Raw genomic sequence first — 17,217 nt, 5'->3', positions numbered from 1 at the left:
TTCTGGGACTTTAGGGTTCACACTTCCTGGCATTTCTGTGTAGCCACAAGACCTGTGAACTCTCTTTATTCTTTGTTTACATGAAAGCTGAGATTCTCCTGTGACTGCAGGCCTGTCTGGGCTGAGGCACGAAGGAAAAGAGCCAGTACTGCAAGACCAGTAAGAAAACTGTCAGCCAGCAATCTCAGCAAGGGAGGTTTCTCAGAGCCCCTGCTGAAGAGTTGGATTCAAGCTAGATGAGTCAGGCCAGCATGGCCCCCACTGAAGAATCCCCCACGGAGGTGGGGAGGAAGATGGAAAGCAGCAATACCAAAGCGCACTTAGAGCAGTGAGGTGCTGGAGTTGAGGGGAAAGGCCGGTTTACCCACTTCTCATTGTGGGAGGTCAGGTTATTTTACCCCCTTTTTTTACCATGCTCTCACTGGGGTAGCGCTAAGCTACATCCTGGACCAGCAGTGGGCAACCTAAGCTAGTGCGAGGGCTGCATGAGTGGCCTCCTCCAGCTCCGTGGGTCGTGAGATTGTTGTACCCAAGACAGGCTCCAGGAGCAGTTAGTTTTGGTAACTGCACTTGTGTTCCTAGAATTTGCGGGCGGTGCTGACTGAACCGGAGCCGCTGGGACGGGCTGCGGAGGGAGCCCCCAGCTCTCACAGTCAGTGCTGTGTGCAGTCTGCCCGCCCCTCACTCCACTGGCCCTTGCTTTACACACGTAATACCGATAGGATGTGGATGGAAACCAGCGGAATCTTGCACGTGGCCAACACTAAACAGAATGTCTCACAGGCCACAAAGAACCCCAGGGGCCACACGTGGCCCTCGGGCTGCACGTTGCTCACCACTGTCTTAGACTGTCACTGGAATGGTTATCTGTGGCCAACGGGAGCTGCAGTCGCCCGTACCTGCAGATGCACAGGTAAACATAGTGGTGGCGGCTCGCCAGGGGCTCACCTGGTTTATATGGGTGTGTCTAGACTACACAACCTGCGTCTACACTACCGCCGAGTTCTGTCGGCATAACATCGACAGTTTTGTCGACAGTGGTAAACCTCATTCTACGAGGAATAACGCCTTTTGTCGACAGAGTTCTGTTGATAGAAGGCGTTATTGCATCTACACTGTCCTTTGCGTCTACACTCCCATGTCGACAGAGCAGCTTGCTTTGTCGACAGAACTGGATGCAGTCTAGACCAGGGTTCCCAAACTTTTTGACACAGGGACCAGTAAATCCATTCACAAACTTTTGGAGGACCGGTAATGTTCATTTGCATATTTGCATATTCATTTATCAAATGATGAATATTCAAATAAGTGGTTTCTGGTCCTCCCAAAACCCCCAGTGCCAGCTTTAGCAAAGCTTTTGATATGGTCACCCACAATATTGTTGCCAGCAAGTTAAGGAATATGGATTGGATAAATGGGCTGTAAGACAGACAGAAAGCTGGTTAGACCAGGGTTTCCCAAACTTTTTACTTTAGTTGGAACCTTTTTTTTTCCAATACTGCTTTTTGCAGCCCAAAAATATAAACACATAAAAAAGAAACTGAGAAAATACCAGACATAGAACATGTCTGATATTTTCTCATTAAGTAAGTTGTATTATTACTAGATGTATCAGTTTGTAGTTTCGAACTGCCTGGCTGGTAAATGTGCTCAGGCTGCATGAGTGTGTCTAGCAGCCAGACAGTTCACAAATACTCGAGGGGTGTGTGTGTGTGTGTGCGGGGGGGGACAATAGAATCCCCGGGCCGGACTAACTCACCCTTTGTGCTTTGTGGAGGGGAGGGGGAACGAGGGCAGCGCCCCAAGATCTACATATGGCCGGGTCAGTCCCACTCCCCGCAGGCTGATTCATTCCTCCACCCTGCTCCCCCTGCTGTGCCTCTGGCCAGCCCCACTTCCCCCAACCCCCTCCCAGGCAGCCAGTTCTCCCCCGCTTCTCCTCCCAATCTCCCTTGGCCAGCCCTCCTTCCGGCTGCCGCTCTCTCCCCCCCCCCCATCTTCCCCAGCCTGCTCCCTGCCCCCAACCTCACACCCCCTGGCAGCCCTGCTTCCACCAGCCTCCCAGTCTCCCCAGCCTGCCCCGATTCCCCCGTCCAGTGCTGCTTCCAGTGGCCAACTCTCCCCTCCTCCTCACCCCAGAATCCCCTGGCACCTGCACCTTCCCTTAGCCCTGCACCCTCCTGGTGCCTGCCCCTTCCCTTACTGCCCCTGTCCTCTTTCCCTCTTTTTCCCTAATACCCACCCCCTCACCACTCTCTGCCCCATTCCCCTCCTGCCCCCCTGTGCCCTCACACATGATTTGCTCCATCCTGGCCTTCCTCATGCCCACCCCTTCTTTCAAACCTTCTCCCAGCACCTCCCCCTCCAGCCCCCAATGCCCTTCCCCCCTCCTCTCTTCTCCCAGCATCACCCCTCCCCCCTCCCACTGACACCTCCCCTCCTGCCCTTTCCCTCATTGTCTGCACTTAGCTCCCTGGAATTTCTCTCTCTCTCCTGCACCCTGCCCCTTGGTGCCTTCCCCTCCACTGCCACTGCCGCCTCCGCCCCAGCCCACTGTCGCTGCCTCACCGCCCAAGCCCATTCCCTGCCTTTTGCCTTCCACATTGCGGGGCTGCAGGCCGTGCTCAGGCCCCGGAGGCTGAACCCGGAGTCAGCGTGGCCCAGCCACGTGCCTCCGAAGAGTTTTAAAATCCCGGGTCGTGACATCACATCACGCCCGGGCATCCTCCCCACCCATGTGCAACGCCGCACATGGGCAGCAGCAGGCGGTGAGGAGGAGCCGCGCACGGCGGGGACGCTCTGGGGGCGGGGTGGGAGGATGCACGTGGCCAACAGCAAAAGCTTTGCGCAAAAGGGACTTTTGCCCGACCGGGAGCAGCATAGCATTTCCGCAAGAACACTGACAATCTTACATGAGATCGTCAGTGTTCTTGTGGAAATTCAAGCGGCCAGTGTAGACAGCTGGCAAGTTTTTCCACAAAAGCAACTGCTTTTGTGGAAAAACTTGCCAGTCTAGATGCAGCCTAGACATACCCATATGGCAGGGAGGCAAATTTTCAAGTTGAGTTGGGTCTGCGCCATTCAGAGCTTTGTACATCGGGAATTCGTTCGAGCAGCCAATTGTCAGCCAGTAAAAAAAAAAAGTGAAGGATGTATTGATGATAGGTGGCTCATCGACCTTGCACACAACAGTGTACAGGATCCAGGGGCTGGCATCTGAAGCTGGACAAGCTTAAACAAATATTTAACAGCGCAGGTCATTAACCATTGAAATAATGTATCAAGGGCTGGTGCCTTCTCTCTCACCAGCAATTTTTAAAATCAAGATTGGCTGTTTTTCAAAAGGCGATGCTCTAATTCAAACAGGAATTTATACAGGGAAGTCCTAGGGACAGGAGAAGGCCAGGCCAGCTGGGGTGTGTCTACATTCACACACTGCATTGGGGTAGCTGCAGCAGTGCAGCACTTTAATAAGGATACTCTAAGACTTTGTTTACACTACAGACCTTACACCCGCACAGTTGTCCTATTGCAACACCACCACTGTAAAATCTTCTGTGTGGCGACCCTGTGTAGTACTGGAAGGAAAAAAACTACGTGGATGGAAGGTAGCAGGTTCTTGCGCGTGGCCAACAGTAAACAAAATGTCTCGAGGGCCACATATACACAAACACACACTAACATAGATCTCTCTCTCTCACACACACACACACACACACACACACACACACACACTCTCATACCGACATAGGTCTGTAGTGTAGACCAGAGTAACAGCAGTCCTAGATCTACAAGGTAAGAGCTGGCTCTGAGAGATCTGAGAGGAAGGGGCGTAGTTGCTCCGCCAGCCCTGAATGAAAGAATGTTCTTGTGGTTTGTGCAATCTGGGAGTCTTGGATCTGTGATTACATACACAAAGGGCAGGGCTGCTCCTTAGTTTCCTCCTGCTCCACGCCTCCTACAAACTAAGCACAGCGGGCTGAGGGCACAGCCCATTCCTACATAGTCTTTTTCTAAAGCGATTTGATATGAAAGAGGCCCTAGCGATGCTGAGTGATAGCCTCCCGGTAAGAACACAGGCTTTCCTGAGCCAGGCTCTCGTGGCATTTCCCATTTTTACTCCACGGCTTCTGTATATAAAAAGCTGCCATTTGCATGTGGAGCCAGGGCACTTCCTGCTCTCGGGAGCACCCTGCTCACTTTGACTTTGAGACACCTGAGATCAGGGGTGGGCAATAAGCAGCCTGCAGGCCGGACACAGTGCACCAGGATTAGCTGCTGTCCGGCTGCCAGACACTTTATTTACCTGAGCATCTGCAGGTTCGGCCACTCGCAGCTCTCCTCCCTGGCCAATGGGAGCTGTGGGAAGCCGTGTGGGCTGCCACAGGCTAATCCTGGTGAACCACATCTGGCTCACAGGCTGCGTATTACCTGCCCCTGCCTTGGATGTATTAGCTTCCATCTCAGCATCATTAGTATTCATGATAGTGCCTGGAAGATAGATCAGGGTCCCCTCTTGCAAGGGGCTGCACATAGGGGTAGTAAGAGACAGCCCCTGTTCCAAAGACCTTACAATGGAAACCGACCAAAGAAATGACTCCTGTTTTACAGGTGGGGCATTGAGGGCCAGTGACATTACATGGCTTGCTCAAGAAAACTGTAGCAGAGCCAGAAAGCTGAACCCAGATATTCTGCGCAGCAGGGCAGTGCCCCAACCCCAAAACCTATTTCCTCTCATTTGGTGAGCTCAGCCTTCATCCCTTGCACTTTTGGGCTGTCAGCTGCCTTCCCCTCTGCCCCAGGTGGCCTTCCAAGTTTTCAGAGCATGTTCCATAAGAGAGATTGGGGAGAGAGGGGGTTGTCTGTAGGCAAAATCGCTCCCTCCACCCCCCCGTGCACGGTGTCATTGCATGTCTGTGTACTGCTGTGCCGCACTGCCGGGCCCGGCCGTTCAGAGCTGCGCTGAGATACTTGCCGCTTCGTTCCCAGTCCGCTTTGGAACTGTCATTCCGCAAAGAGCACCGGGCACAGCGAGTTGCCGGATAGTCACTGCTGTGCCGAGGCACTAACAGGCAGCACCTTGACGGGCTGTTCTTCGGAGGATAGTTCGGGGAGGACGGATCGGCCCTCGGGCACTTGGTGTAGGTCTCTGTTGATAGGCTAACGCCTGGCAGCTCCTGTTTGCCGTGCGCACCTGAGCAGAGACCGGCCTCGTTGCAAATGGCTTCGGACCCGCAATCCAGCTCCCGGCTCCGCTTTCCAACGCTCAAACCTGAGCGTGCAGCCGCCCCTGCTTGGCTGCGGGTGTGAAACCCTCCCCCCTCTTCCAGAGGCAAGGGGCTGACCCACGTGCTGGGTGGCGAGTCAGTCCAGGCACTTCCACGCCGAAGCTCTCCCGCCGAGCGGCAGCAAATCCAGGTGTCGCTCCACGCCAGGCCCTGGGCCAGCCAGCTGGAAACGTGCCCGCGCGGTTCCAGTTGGTCCGGCCCGGCCGTCAGGGGCGAGATCTCGGGAGGAGCCGCGGAAAGGAGGCAGCACATTTCTGACCCTCGCCTGCCGCCTAGAGTTCGCGGCGGGCTCCCGAGCGCTCCGGCTGATCCAGCAGGCGCGGCCCCTCCTCTCCAATCGGCCGTGGGAGGGCAGCCCCAGCGGGTCCCGTCTATGCTGTAATGGCCGGAGGGGTCGTGGGTGGGCAGACGGGGAAACCCCACACGGCTGCCCAATAAAAATCTCTCCGCCGGAGGAAGAGGCTCATGTGCTGCGCCCGACCGGCTGCAGGGGCTGCTGAAGTTTAGGGCTCGCTCCCAGCCCGGGGGACTCGGTGTGCGCCCTAGCGCGCTGCGCTCCGGGGCTCTCCAAGGCGGAGGCGCACGGAATCTACTCTGCGCGCTGCTCTCTCCCTTCGGGATGCGGGGCCGACCTCCCTGCACTATCTAGGGGCAGCTCCCTGCTGCGCCCCCCGTCTAGGCGCTAATCTCTGCCCGCCCCACTTGTGCTCTTCCCCCAGCGCCTGCCCCCTTCCGAAGGAGGCCCCCTCGCAGCCCCCCAGCAGCCGCGGGTCCCGCGCCCCTCTCGGAGAGGTCGATGGTGACTCTGCCCAGGCCAAGTGGTTAAAAGGTGAATCCGCCTCCATTTCCGCCTGCGACGGAGCCCTGCCCACCTCCAGCCCGCAGGGAGCAGAGGGAACCGGCGTGCAACCACTTCGGGCGCAGCAGGGCTGGGAGACGCCTGCAAAATGGTCAGCTCCGCCGGGGAGGTTGCAGTGGTCGCTCTGGGTAGGTCGAAGCCTTTTGTGCTCGTGCGCCTCTTGCTTTGGGTCTCTTCTCCCCCTTTCCTCACTTTAGCACCTTTCCGCCCTTTTGTGCCGCCTTCCCTCCCCCGCCACTTTATCTCCCGCTTCTCCCTCCTTCGGTCTCCGCTTCCCTCGGCTGCTCCCCCGCCCCCCATTTGCTTGCTTTCCAACCCCCTTTCTCAGGAGGCAAGCTCCGGACCAAGGTGCGGCCTCGGCTCCTGCCTGGAGCCACAAGCACCCATGCTTGATTTCTCCCTCTGGTTCCCATGGGAAGATCGCTCTGACCCCAGCCGGTTCCATCTGCTGCTCCTTTAAGAAGTGGGGGTGGAATGGCAGGATTAACTGAATCAAGGCGACTTGGGGGTTAATTATATAAGCAGGAGGGCAACATAAAACCTTGTAGTGTGTGAGAGTGGGGGGGGTGCAACCTTTTTGGGGTGTTGTGATTCTTCCCCTTTCCCCCTAGATGCTGAGAGAAGGAATAGGGTGTTTGCTAGTCACCCATCTATAAGATGTCTCAGCCAGTTACATTTTCACTGCCCCTTCCTTGTGCCCTTCAGAGCCCCAACCACTTATGTCCAGTTTGAACTGTGTGTCTTGGGTGGCTTTTAAGTGAGTCTTCTCCCAGTCCTTTTATGATGAGGATTGCTCTGAACCAGGAGGCTGAAATGTAACTCTGTGTGAACCCTTATGAATTGTCTTCCTCTAGAGCAGTGGTCCCCAACCTTTTGGCTTGCCTGGTTTGCGTGCCTGGGGTGAGGGCTGCACGTGCACTGTGCACCCGAGGCCTGGGGCGCAAGAATGGGTTGGGCTGGCCCAGGTCGACTCTGCAGGCTCACATAAATGCCCCGGCGTCTGCAGGCACCGTGTTGTGGACCACTGCTCTAGAGCCTGTGCCTGTCAACAAGCAGTTGGCTGAGAATTTCAAAAGCAACAGAGGTTGAACCCCTCTAGTCTGGCACACTCGGGACTTGACTGGTTCCGAACGAGAGAATTTTCTGGAGGTCAATGTTGTCTAGCAGCATTACCAACACTTCCACTGCTTGCTGGGCTAAATTAGAGCTCAGTAACAGCACAGAACACTGAGAGCTAGCACTGGTGGCTGTAAACAAACTTTATGGGACCGTGGGAAAGTTGGCCACACCCATGAAAAATTGATGTCTGGCTAACTTAAAATCATTCAGGATGACAGATGTTTCTGAATTAGAGAGGTTCAACCTGTATCTTTGGGTATCTTTTGAATGCCTATTTATCTCTTGGGCAGTTTGCCATTCATGTGTTTGCTTCCTTCTGGGCCTGGTTTGCACTAGATGATGGGCAATATTGGTTTAAAATTTAAACTGTGTAATTAGTGTTGGGCCATTTAAAGCAAGACCATGATGTAAAGTTTAGTATCTGCCTGCCACAAGAGAAGAGTTTTACATGTTGGCATGAGGCATGTGTTTCCCACGTGCACGAAAATGCATATTTATTTCCTGTGTAAATGTAAGAAACCCTCTGTGGAAAATTAAGGTCCCAATCCCATAAAAGCGTATCTACCTGAGCGTTTACATTGGACAAGGTCACCCACGTCCAATTCTGCTTTTGGGCTAATGCCAATTGGGATTAACGCTCTTTAAATCAGTGGCATGTCATTGATATAAAATGCTGAGCAGAAGTGGGCCCAGTGGATGTTCTGGATCAATAGGAGCTCTGTGCCTGGATGGTTTCCACATTATACCATGGGGGGGGGGGGAATCCTATTTTAATAGCTAGATCTGTTCTGTGTCTGGGCCCAGTCTTACTGCAAACACTCGCCCAGAATGGGTTTGTGTCAAAAGTGCATTTCCACTGTGAGGAAATGCACCAGCAAGTTGGTCCCTACGGCTCCGTTACAGCATATGGAGCGGGTACCAGCAACTGCCTCCTGAACAGAGTGGGGCCTCCCATGTCTGCACAGCTATTGCATCTGCTACAGATCTTTGCCGGCCGGGGTAGGTCATGTGCCTAGAAATCCCCAAACCCGGGAAACCAAGCTTTGGGCTGAGTGCATTCATCTGCTTCTCCCCAAGTGGGCCTGGAAGCTCTGACTCCCCGGCAGCTGCAGGGGACGGTTTTGTCATGGAAATGGCTGATTTCACGCTGGGCAGACCCTGCCAATGAGTTGCAGCACTTTACTTCATTCTTCTGTAGGAAAACTGTGCTTGTCAGGCTCTTACCTCTCCTCTTGAGTATTATCACTTATTATTTCTATAACCCTGGAACTTAGGAGCCCTGGTCATGAATCAGACACCCAACTCTGCTAGGTGCTGTGCAAACATTGCCTCAGTTTACTTAGTTGTCAGGTTTTTTACATTCTCCTTCCTTTCACCAGGGTAAGTTATGAATAATTCAGTTGAGGTCAGTGAGAAAAAATCAGGCTCTGAAGCAGCTATAGACGCTGTCAGATTCTGATACCACTTTACAGTGGTGTAAATCTGGAGGAATTCCAGCACCTTTTGGTTTTATTTCTGTGTTGCTGTGACTTTGTCTGCAGGAGGGGATTTTAGTCCCAGTATAGCTGTATCTATGCAAAATCTTTGAGGCTGAAGCCACCTCAGTGCCTTGAATCACTGCTGGAAATCTCCACCAGGGCTGACAAGCCCAGAGTGCAGATCTGCACAGAATGAGCCTTTTTGCTTTGATGGGTTTAAAAAAAATCAAACAGGGGGCCTGATTTTTTTTTTCCCCCTCTCTAGAGCGGTTGTGGGTCAGCAGCAGTAGAGTTACTCCTGATGGAGGGCAGAATGGGGACTGGATGCCTGTTCTGCAAAGTACTGAACTTAACCCATACTCAGTTAAAATTCTGGATACAGGATGAGGGTGATGGTGTCTGGTTTGTCTTGATGGGCTCAGGACAGGTTATTGGTGAACACAGGCAGCCTGTTAGCTTCAGTGATAGCTACGAGTTCTGGACACTTCTGAAAACCCGTCTCTATGTGGTGTTCCACCTCTCTGAGGCCATGTTGTGGACTTTGTGTGTTTTATAAGGTGCATTGTACAAGAAAGGAGGTTCATGCCAGGCATCTGTGCAATTTCTAGTTGGATCATGGTAGCCTTGTAACAAGAAAAGCCCTCTAATCAGTAACTTTCTTTAAAAGTCGAAGGAGAGGGAAGAGGATGGTGGTTGTAGAACTTTGTTAGCAGTGAAAATCTGATTGGTCTGAATTTTCTAGCTAGAGAAACTCTCTTGCTTCTATGTAAAGGGACAGTTAAAACTCTTCTGGCTCAGAGAAGAGCTTGATTCTGTCCAGCTAAAACACCCTCCCCCTATGCTCATTGTCTGCCGAGCATGCTGCAGTCTGCAGCTCTGTCATGTATGGTCTGTGCTTGTTGTGTCCCGGAATTTCATCTGCACCTGCTCTGGAAAGCTGGTCTCTAAGTGGGAGCCTACATTTATCATTCATAATTACAGCTGCTGCACTTGGGGCTGCCTTCTCTGCAGCTTCAAGGTAAAAATAGAATGGGAGTTAAAAAGAAACTCTGAGTTCAGTGAGGTTACCTGCTTCCCCCTGCGTTACTAGCAGACTTACCCTTACAGATAGAAAAGCTTCAGAGGGGTAGGCGAGTTAGTCTGTAACAGGAAAAACTTAAAAAAACAACACAGAGGATCTGGACTTATTATACTCCTGTCGTCTTCAGAAGTGGGTTTGGCCCACGAGAGCTCATGATACCATCTTCATGTTTTGTTGGCCTTTAAGGTGCTACTAGACTATTCGTTGTTTAAGTTTTGCCTTACGGCTAGGAAAGCCCCAAAACGGCTGCTCTGACAGGCGGGTCTACCTGTTGGTGAGTGCAGAGCAATGGAACTTCAGAGAGGCGCTGCTGGCAGTTAGTGGAATAGTCCAGCAGCCTCAATGAAGGAGCATTTCTGGGAGAGTTAATATTTTACCTGCAGTCCTAACTGCAACCCAACATTCTGTTCTGAGCTCAGTCTTGGGAGTCGTGCAGTTCAGAGAGGATAGGAAGTGCAGGGTTTTCTGCCTCTTGCCTGAGGGAGCCCTGGTTAAGCTGTGGGGAGATGGGCTGTTTCAAAGGGAACTTGACCTGTTTGTTTACCAGGGTGTTATATGAAAAGCATTTGAGCTCTCCGGGGAACTCCAGGCAGGCGGAATGTAATTCCTCGCATTACAGCCGGGCTGCGATGGAGGCTTCCGCACGCCTGCTCTGGTGAAAAACCCTGTTTGTTCCTTTGCAAACCGAAAGAGCGCCTTGTAGTGCGAGTGCACGTGCCTCTGGTGGAGAGACTGAGAAACAGCCGAGTGTGCGGCATAGGTCCTGGGCACTGCAATTAGAACCGTAGACTGAGATTCAGAGAATTCACCCTAGTCCAAATTCTACAGCAGTCTCCAGAGTGCGGCTGTCTGCTATTTTCTTGTAGCACTCCTGCTCAAATAAATAGGAGTAAAGCTGTTGAGGCTTTGGATAGTGCCTTGTATTTTATTTTCCACCTCTTTGTTGATCTATTGATTGATTTCACATAGCCATTGAACATCAGCTCTTTCTTGAGTGGTGACAGTGAATTCAGTGAATTTTGTATGTCTCGTTGGGATTATGTTTTCTAATACAAATTACTTTGCACTTTATTGCTGCTGAATTTAATCTGCTATTTTATTTCCCTGTACTCCTGCACTGAGAGATCCTTTGTAACTCTTTGCATTCTGCTTTAACTATCTTGAGTAATTTTGTGTCATCTGCAAACTTTACCATCTCACTGGTTACCTCTTTTTTTTTTTTTTTTTTTTTCCAGATGACTTGTGATTATGTTGAATGGTGTTGGTCCTGATACCGTAACAAGGAGTGTTTTGTCTCAACGCATCTGTAATGGGTCCCCTCTGTTTTTTTCACTGTCTCAATTCATGTTGAAGAAAGGAATTGATTTTATTCTGCTATTTAATGAAACTTAGTAATTCCACTAACCATTGTCTGAATGCCTGTGACCGGTTTCTTTTACTGCAGGGTACTGATCTGTAGGCCCTCACTTTTAAGACCTAACAGACACTTGGCTTTGGTTGCTTTCTGTGTTGTTTACTCAGTCACTCCTTGCTAGCAGGGATGGTCTCTGAAGATGGCTTGCTAAGCAGAACTGCCACTCAGTCACTTAATTCATTTAGGGCGGATCTAATTTAATGAGGGGTTGTTGTCTGCTTATAATTAAAAGGACAGGGTATTAATATCATGTTCCTTGACATGGGAACAGTAAACATGTTGAAATGACCCTATTTCTAGACTGTATCTGCATCATCATCTAGAACTGGAGACTCTAGTTCTGCTCCAACTTCCATTAAAATCCGTTGAGATTTTTGGGGATTCCAGACTCAGGAATGTGTTGGCTCCTAACTCCCATTGTAATCTATGGAAGTTAGCAACCCAAATACCTTTTGGGTATCTTGGCCCTGTTCCTATCAATGGGGTTTGGTCTGGACTCTTAGGTCTTTGTGCTAATGTAGATGCAGAGGATCTCTTTGTGCTGCCCCAAGGTTTAATAAAAAGTTTCTCAGAGCCAATCTGGGGTTAAATTCAGAGACAAAACAATAGTGGAGGGAACAGGATGTAGCCAGACTGTTTTCAGAAAGGTGTGGTCTGGGATTTGTTCTAGGAATTGAGGGATCCAAAGGGAAGGCTTCAGCAGGGAGATGCTTTTCCAAACCCATTGTTGCTTGTGAGATGACGGCCCTGTAACTGGTCTGGCGTGGACAGCATCGCGGTTTTAGTTTTGACATCGGGTTGTTCAAAGGCTGATGTCTCGTGGCTTTTCCTTTACTTGATAAATGAAAAGGTTTGGAGTCCTCAGAGTCTCCCTTTGGGACGCCACACAATGAGCCTGGGTGATTCTTCTCAGAACGGTTCTGCTGAGTCGGTTCCCGCAATAGGCTTTCTGGAGCAGGGCCCGTGCATGGCTCCGCCATGGCAGCGTCTGCTTGGGATTCAGCAGCACTGCAGGCCCGGGAAAGGACCCTTGCCTCTGCCTCCTGCAAGGGAATCCGGCTCCCTCAGCCAGGCGCACAAGGTCCTGCCCCTGGCTAGCCGGCAGTGCCTCCGCCATGGCTTGGCAGAAGATAGCTGAGACTGGACGTGTGCTTGGCAGTGAGAAGGCTGGGCAGCTGATCCAAAGGAAACTAAGCACCAGCGCAGGAGTAACCCACAGGCCATTGTGTGTCAGGCATCTCCTATCTGTGCCTGAGCCAGAGGAGAGGAGTCTGTTAGGGTGTCAGTGTGGAGCTTGGCTGTAATGGCCTCCGTCTCAGAGGGACAGAAGGGGACACACTGCACGGACAAAGCAGGGGTTGTCCTTTCCTCACTTGTGCTCAGAAATTAACTTCCCACCCCAGTTCTGCTCCTGCCGTGTTTCTTCCTGTTCTCCTCCTCCCCTCTCTCAGCCGCAGGCCCTTCTCTGGCTCCCTCTCTGCAATGCCCGCCTCCTTCCTGCAGCAATGGCTGCCCCCAGCTCTGCCCCTCTCCTGTGTCCTCTAATGCCTTCCTCCCAGAGAGCCAAGCCTCTTGTCCGAAAGGGAAGGCCCAGGTGTCAATGCCACCCAGGTCCCATCCAAAGTCTGAGACGTAGACTTCCAAGCCGCTCCCTTGTGACTGCCGACGCGCTGCGGTTCATTGAGTGCCTTTTAGCGGGAAGTGCCTGGCTTCCGGTCGGTGGTTGTATTGAATTCCCCGTAGTGCCATTAGCTTTCCTGTTTTAATATCCTTGCCCCCGAGGAGCTTTGGGCTCTACGCTGGAGGCCAAACCTTCCTAATGAGTGAGGCCTTTGACAGTACGTCTACACGATGGTAGCTCAGCTAGAGCAGCGGGGAAGCTGCCAACGCTTCCTGCTGCAGCCACAGAAGGGGTTCTCCCCTTGCTGTAGCGAATCTCCCTCTCTAAGAGGCTGTGATGAGATAAACAGAAGCATTTTTCCAGCAACTTTGCGCAGTCTGTGCTGGGGGCCGCACTGCGTCTCTCGGGTGGGCGCTTTTCACATCCATGTTGGTGGTGTAGTTAGGGTGACCTAGCTCTCTAGTGTAGAGCAACCCTGAAGGACTTGTTTGGTTGTGCAGGGACCCCTGGGAATCCGGCAGCAAGTGAAAGGTTGGACTGTTCATTTGCATTTGCTTAAAATGGAAAACGTCAGGAGTGGATGCAAAGAGGGGACATCTTTGCCCAACCAATGACAGCTAAATCTTAGCATGGGCAGGGGCGGCCCTAGACTAGCTGCCAGCAACTGGTGCCCTAGGTGAACCATGCAATCAGTGCCCCCAAAAGCCCTCCATGATATTGCACCACCATTTAGCTTGGCGCCCTAGGCGACCGCCTAGTTCGCTTATATGGATAGGCTGCCCCTGAGCATGGGGCTCCTTCGAGCCCCCTCAAATACTGAGTTCTGGGAAAGGTGACCTACCCTGGTGCCCATCTAGCTCAGTACTCCTGTTCTGATGGCCTCCCCACATGGGCGGTGGTCTCATGGGGTGTGTCTAGACTACAGGGTTTTGTCGACAAAAGTGGACTTTTGTTGACAAAACTATACCTGCGTCTACACTGCCGCTGAGTTCTGTCAACATAACATCAACAGGACTCAGCAATTTTGTCAACGGCTGTAAACCTCATTCTACGAGGAATAACGCCTTTTGTCCACAGAGTTCTGTCGACAGAAAGCATTCTTGCATCTACACTGTCCTTTGCGTCAACACTGTCATGTCGCCAAAGTGGCTTGCTTTGTCGACAGAACTGGATGTAATATAGATTCTCTTTGTCGACAGAAGCTTCTGTCGACAGATACTGTCGACAACTTCTGTCGACAAAAGCCTGTAGTCTAGACGTAGCCATGGATCCTTGTTGGCCATGTATCAGTGGCATCCCCATATTGCAGGTCACCAGTGAGGACCAGACCTGACAGAACCAAAAACAAACTCCTTTGGCTCGAGCTGTGGAGACTTGTACCTTTCCAGGGGTAGCTCCTGGCTTCAATTGCAACTGGTGGTGAGGGATTCACATTGTAAACCTCAGTCTTTGTCCAGAGAAAGCTGCAGGTTTTCCAAAGAGATGAAGAGCGTGGGGCACCCAGATCCCGTTTGAGTTGAGTAGCCCATTGGTCTATGCTGGAAAGCCTGACCTTGCTACTTTCGAATGCTTCTGTCCTGTGGAGGTGACACCACACAGGAAAGCGTGATGACCCCAGAGTGGATTGTTACAGCTACCATGCTGCATGATCCTAAATTCACCACCCTCAGTGCTGGGTTGTCGCTCATGTTCACTGTAGTTTGCGCTCAGTCACCTAAACCCTATTTACTCAGCTGCCAGGCCTCGCTTGTGTGAATCACTGACCTCAGGCAATCACCGGGTGACTGAACCCGGAGAGTCTGTGGTTAGTGAGTCCAAGCTTTCGGATAAAAAACAAACTTGTGGGAAGAAGTGGAAAAGTCGCCCTTTAATGAGAACAGAAGAAGGGAACCGGTGGCCTAAAGTTGTGGAGTCCCTGGCAGATCAGTGCGGATAACAAGAGCATGGCGCATTAGACTAGGCCGGGACCGGGCCACCGGATCCAGCCTGCAGATGCAGCAGGGAGCCTTAGGCAGATGCCCCGTGCACACCCCTCGCCCCCCCCATACTGCTCAGAAAAGGCTGCTGCAGTTGTTTCTCTCTCAGCTGTGAGTCCGGGGAGGGGGGGAGTGAAGAGTGGTACTTCACATGCTGCTCCTGCCCTCAGTATACTCCCATTGGCCAATTTCTGACCAATGGGAGCTAACAGGCAGCGCACGAAGCACCCTTCCATCAGGCTCTCATTCACCAATGCACATGGCCCCTGCAGTCTGTTCCGGGGGGGCAGGCTGGCTGCCTGAGAAGCCTGGTTGGCTACTGTCCAGGAGTCACCTAGGTAAGTCTCCCTGCCAGGACCTGCCTCTAGCACCCCTAACCCCTCCCTCCCCACTCCTGTCCCCCTGCCTCACATAAGGCAAACCCTCTGTCCCTGTCCTGAACCCATACCCCCTCCCAAACCCTGCACCCCAATCTCCTGCCCAAGGTAACAATCCAAACCCCAGTACCCTGCCCTAGGTCACAACTACCTCCTTCACCCAAACTCTCTCCGAGACCCCCACATGCCCTCTTGCACCCCACCTCCATCCCAGACCCCACATCTCCTCCATTAAGATCATGGGCTTTCAGACCTTCCCTGACAGCTCTAAGTGTGATTGCTTCTGCCTCAGTGAGGGAGGTCAAATTAACTAACCTCGTGATCTCTTCTAGTCTAGGCATGTAAGCAATTAGTTGACTATCTGATAAGCAAAAGCTGATCGGATAGTTGACACACTAGTTGCTTTTCCCCCCTTGCTGCCTCTATCGGGAGGGGGGAGAGAAGAGGGGGGAGAGAAGAGGGGTGCTGGGGGAAGCCAGCTTAAAAAGCTGTTCTCCCCTCCCCTCCCTCACTACAGCTCCGTGAGAGGGGGCAGGGGCACGGGCACAGCAGTGTCATTCTATCTTTGAAATGTACGAGAGTCCCCACTGGGCTCTTGTACATATCAAAGCAGAAGCACCACTGATTAGCTGATCTAATTTTAACATCCCTAGGGCAAGACAATTCGATAGAACTCGCCACCAGCAATCCAGACAAGTTAAAAGTTCAAATCTCCCGACCAATTCTCCACCTTTCCAAACTTGCTCATTTTTTGTTTTTGTTTTTTTTTTTTTCCCAGCAGCTGTGGGTGGGGGGAAATGCTCTTTGTGTCGTCTTGAAAAGTAATTATGTTGGGATTGTTTCAGACACAGAGAATCCCTCACCAGCAGCCCTCTCTTGACATTCAGTGGAATTAAAAGATAAGAAAATCAAAGCTAGTGAAAGGAAATATATCCCTCTTTTCTGAATGGGTAGATTGAGGAACTCCTTGCCACAGGATGTTGTGGAGGACAAGACTGTAAATCTTGCTTAAGAGGGACTGGCTGCTAAGAATATTGAGAATTACAATAGTGCCAGAAGAACAGTGTTGGCTTGGCTGTAAAATGTCCTGCTTTGGAATTGAGTTCAGTCGATTCCGCTTAGAAGTTAGGACCAGACAGCATCTTCCTGCTGTGGAATTTCTTGCACTTTCCTTCGCAGCAGCTGGTGCTAGTCACTATCACAAAAGGGGTTGTTGGTCTGGATGGATTACAGGCCCAATCGGTGTTAGCAGTCCCTCTGTTCCCACATTCTAAGGGGGCTGTAACACCATATAATTAACTAACTTAAAGAATGTGGGTGAAGCAATATCTTTGGATCGTCTTCTGCTGGTGGAAAAGACAAGCTTTCCAGCTACACACGCTCTTCAGTTACAAGCTCTGCTGACAGGGAGAGCTTGTCTTTCACCGACGGAGAGGTGGGCCAATAAGTAATATTACCTCTCCCACCCGGTCTCTCTAACATCCTGGGGCCGGCAGGGTTACAACAACACTGCAAACCGTAATTAATGAGTTGTTGGTGGCACAGTATTTCCGGAGGTCACTGGTTGTTTAACATCACACATTTTCTGTATGATTTCACCATCTTTACAGACTTCCACTGAGAAGTATCTACTCTGTTTGGACAAGGTGGGCTGCTCAATTTTTAACAGGTTCCACACATGATCTAGCTAACAATTGTTGCCTGTTTCTTTGTGGGAGGTAAAGATCCTCCAAAATAACTGCTCTCTCTGAGGAGCTCCTATCTGTAGGCCACCTTGACTCATCACAGGCTGGATAGTTGAGGAGGAGACCAGCTTGGGGATGTGTAAAACATTCTTCTCTTCAGACTGGATCTGCTGTTGGCATCTCTCTGGGTCCCAGCCTGGAGGTGATGGTCTGTGAGCTAGGTTCTCTCTTGTGGAACTCCATGGCAGTTGGGCGGTGATGGGGAGTTTGGCCCCAAATGTCACCCAAGGGCACTTCCCGAGACTGGAAGCAAATCATG

General features: G+C 51.6%; 1 protein-coding gene across 1 annotated transcript in view; it reads left to right on the top strand.

The window, feature by feature from the left end:
- The first annotated feature begins 4,930 nt into the window (after positions 1-4,930).
- Positions 4,931-17,217, top strand: part of TGFA (transforming growth factor alpha) — a 53,828-nt gene continuing 41,541 nt past the window's right edge. The window contains exon 1 of the mRNA XM_075910695.2: positions 4,931-6,275. Within this exon, the coding sequence (XP_075766810.1) occupies positions 6,236-6,275 (40 nt within the window). The 5' untranslated portion in view covers positions 4,931-6,235. The remainder of the gene's footprint in view (positions 6,276-17,217) is intronic.

Source organism: Pelodiscus sinensis, chromosome 28 (genome assembly GCF_052426305.1).
Source record: "Pelodiscus sinensis isolate ZL-2025 chromosome 28, ASM5242630v1, whole genome shotgun sequence".
NCBI classification, from domain to species: Eukaryota; Metazoa; Chordata; order Testudines; family Trionychidae; genus Pelodiscus; species Pelodiscus sinensis.
Note: the sequence above shows the minus strand (reverse complement) of the source record. Positions and strands in the feature narration are given on the sequence as shown.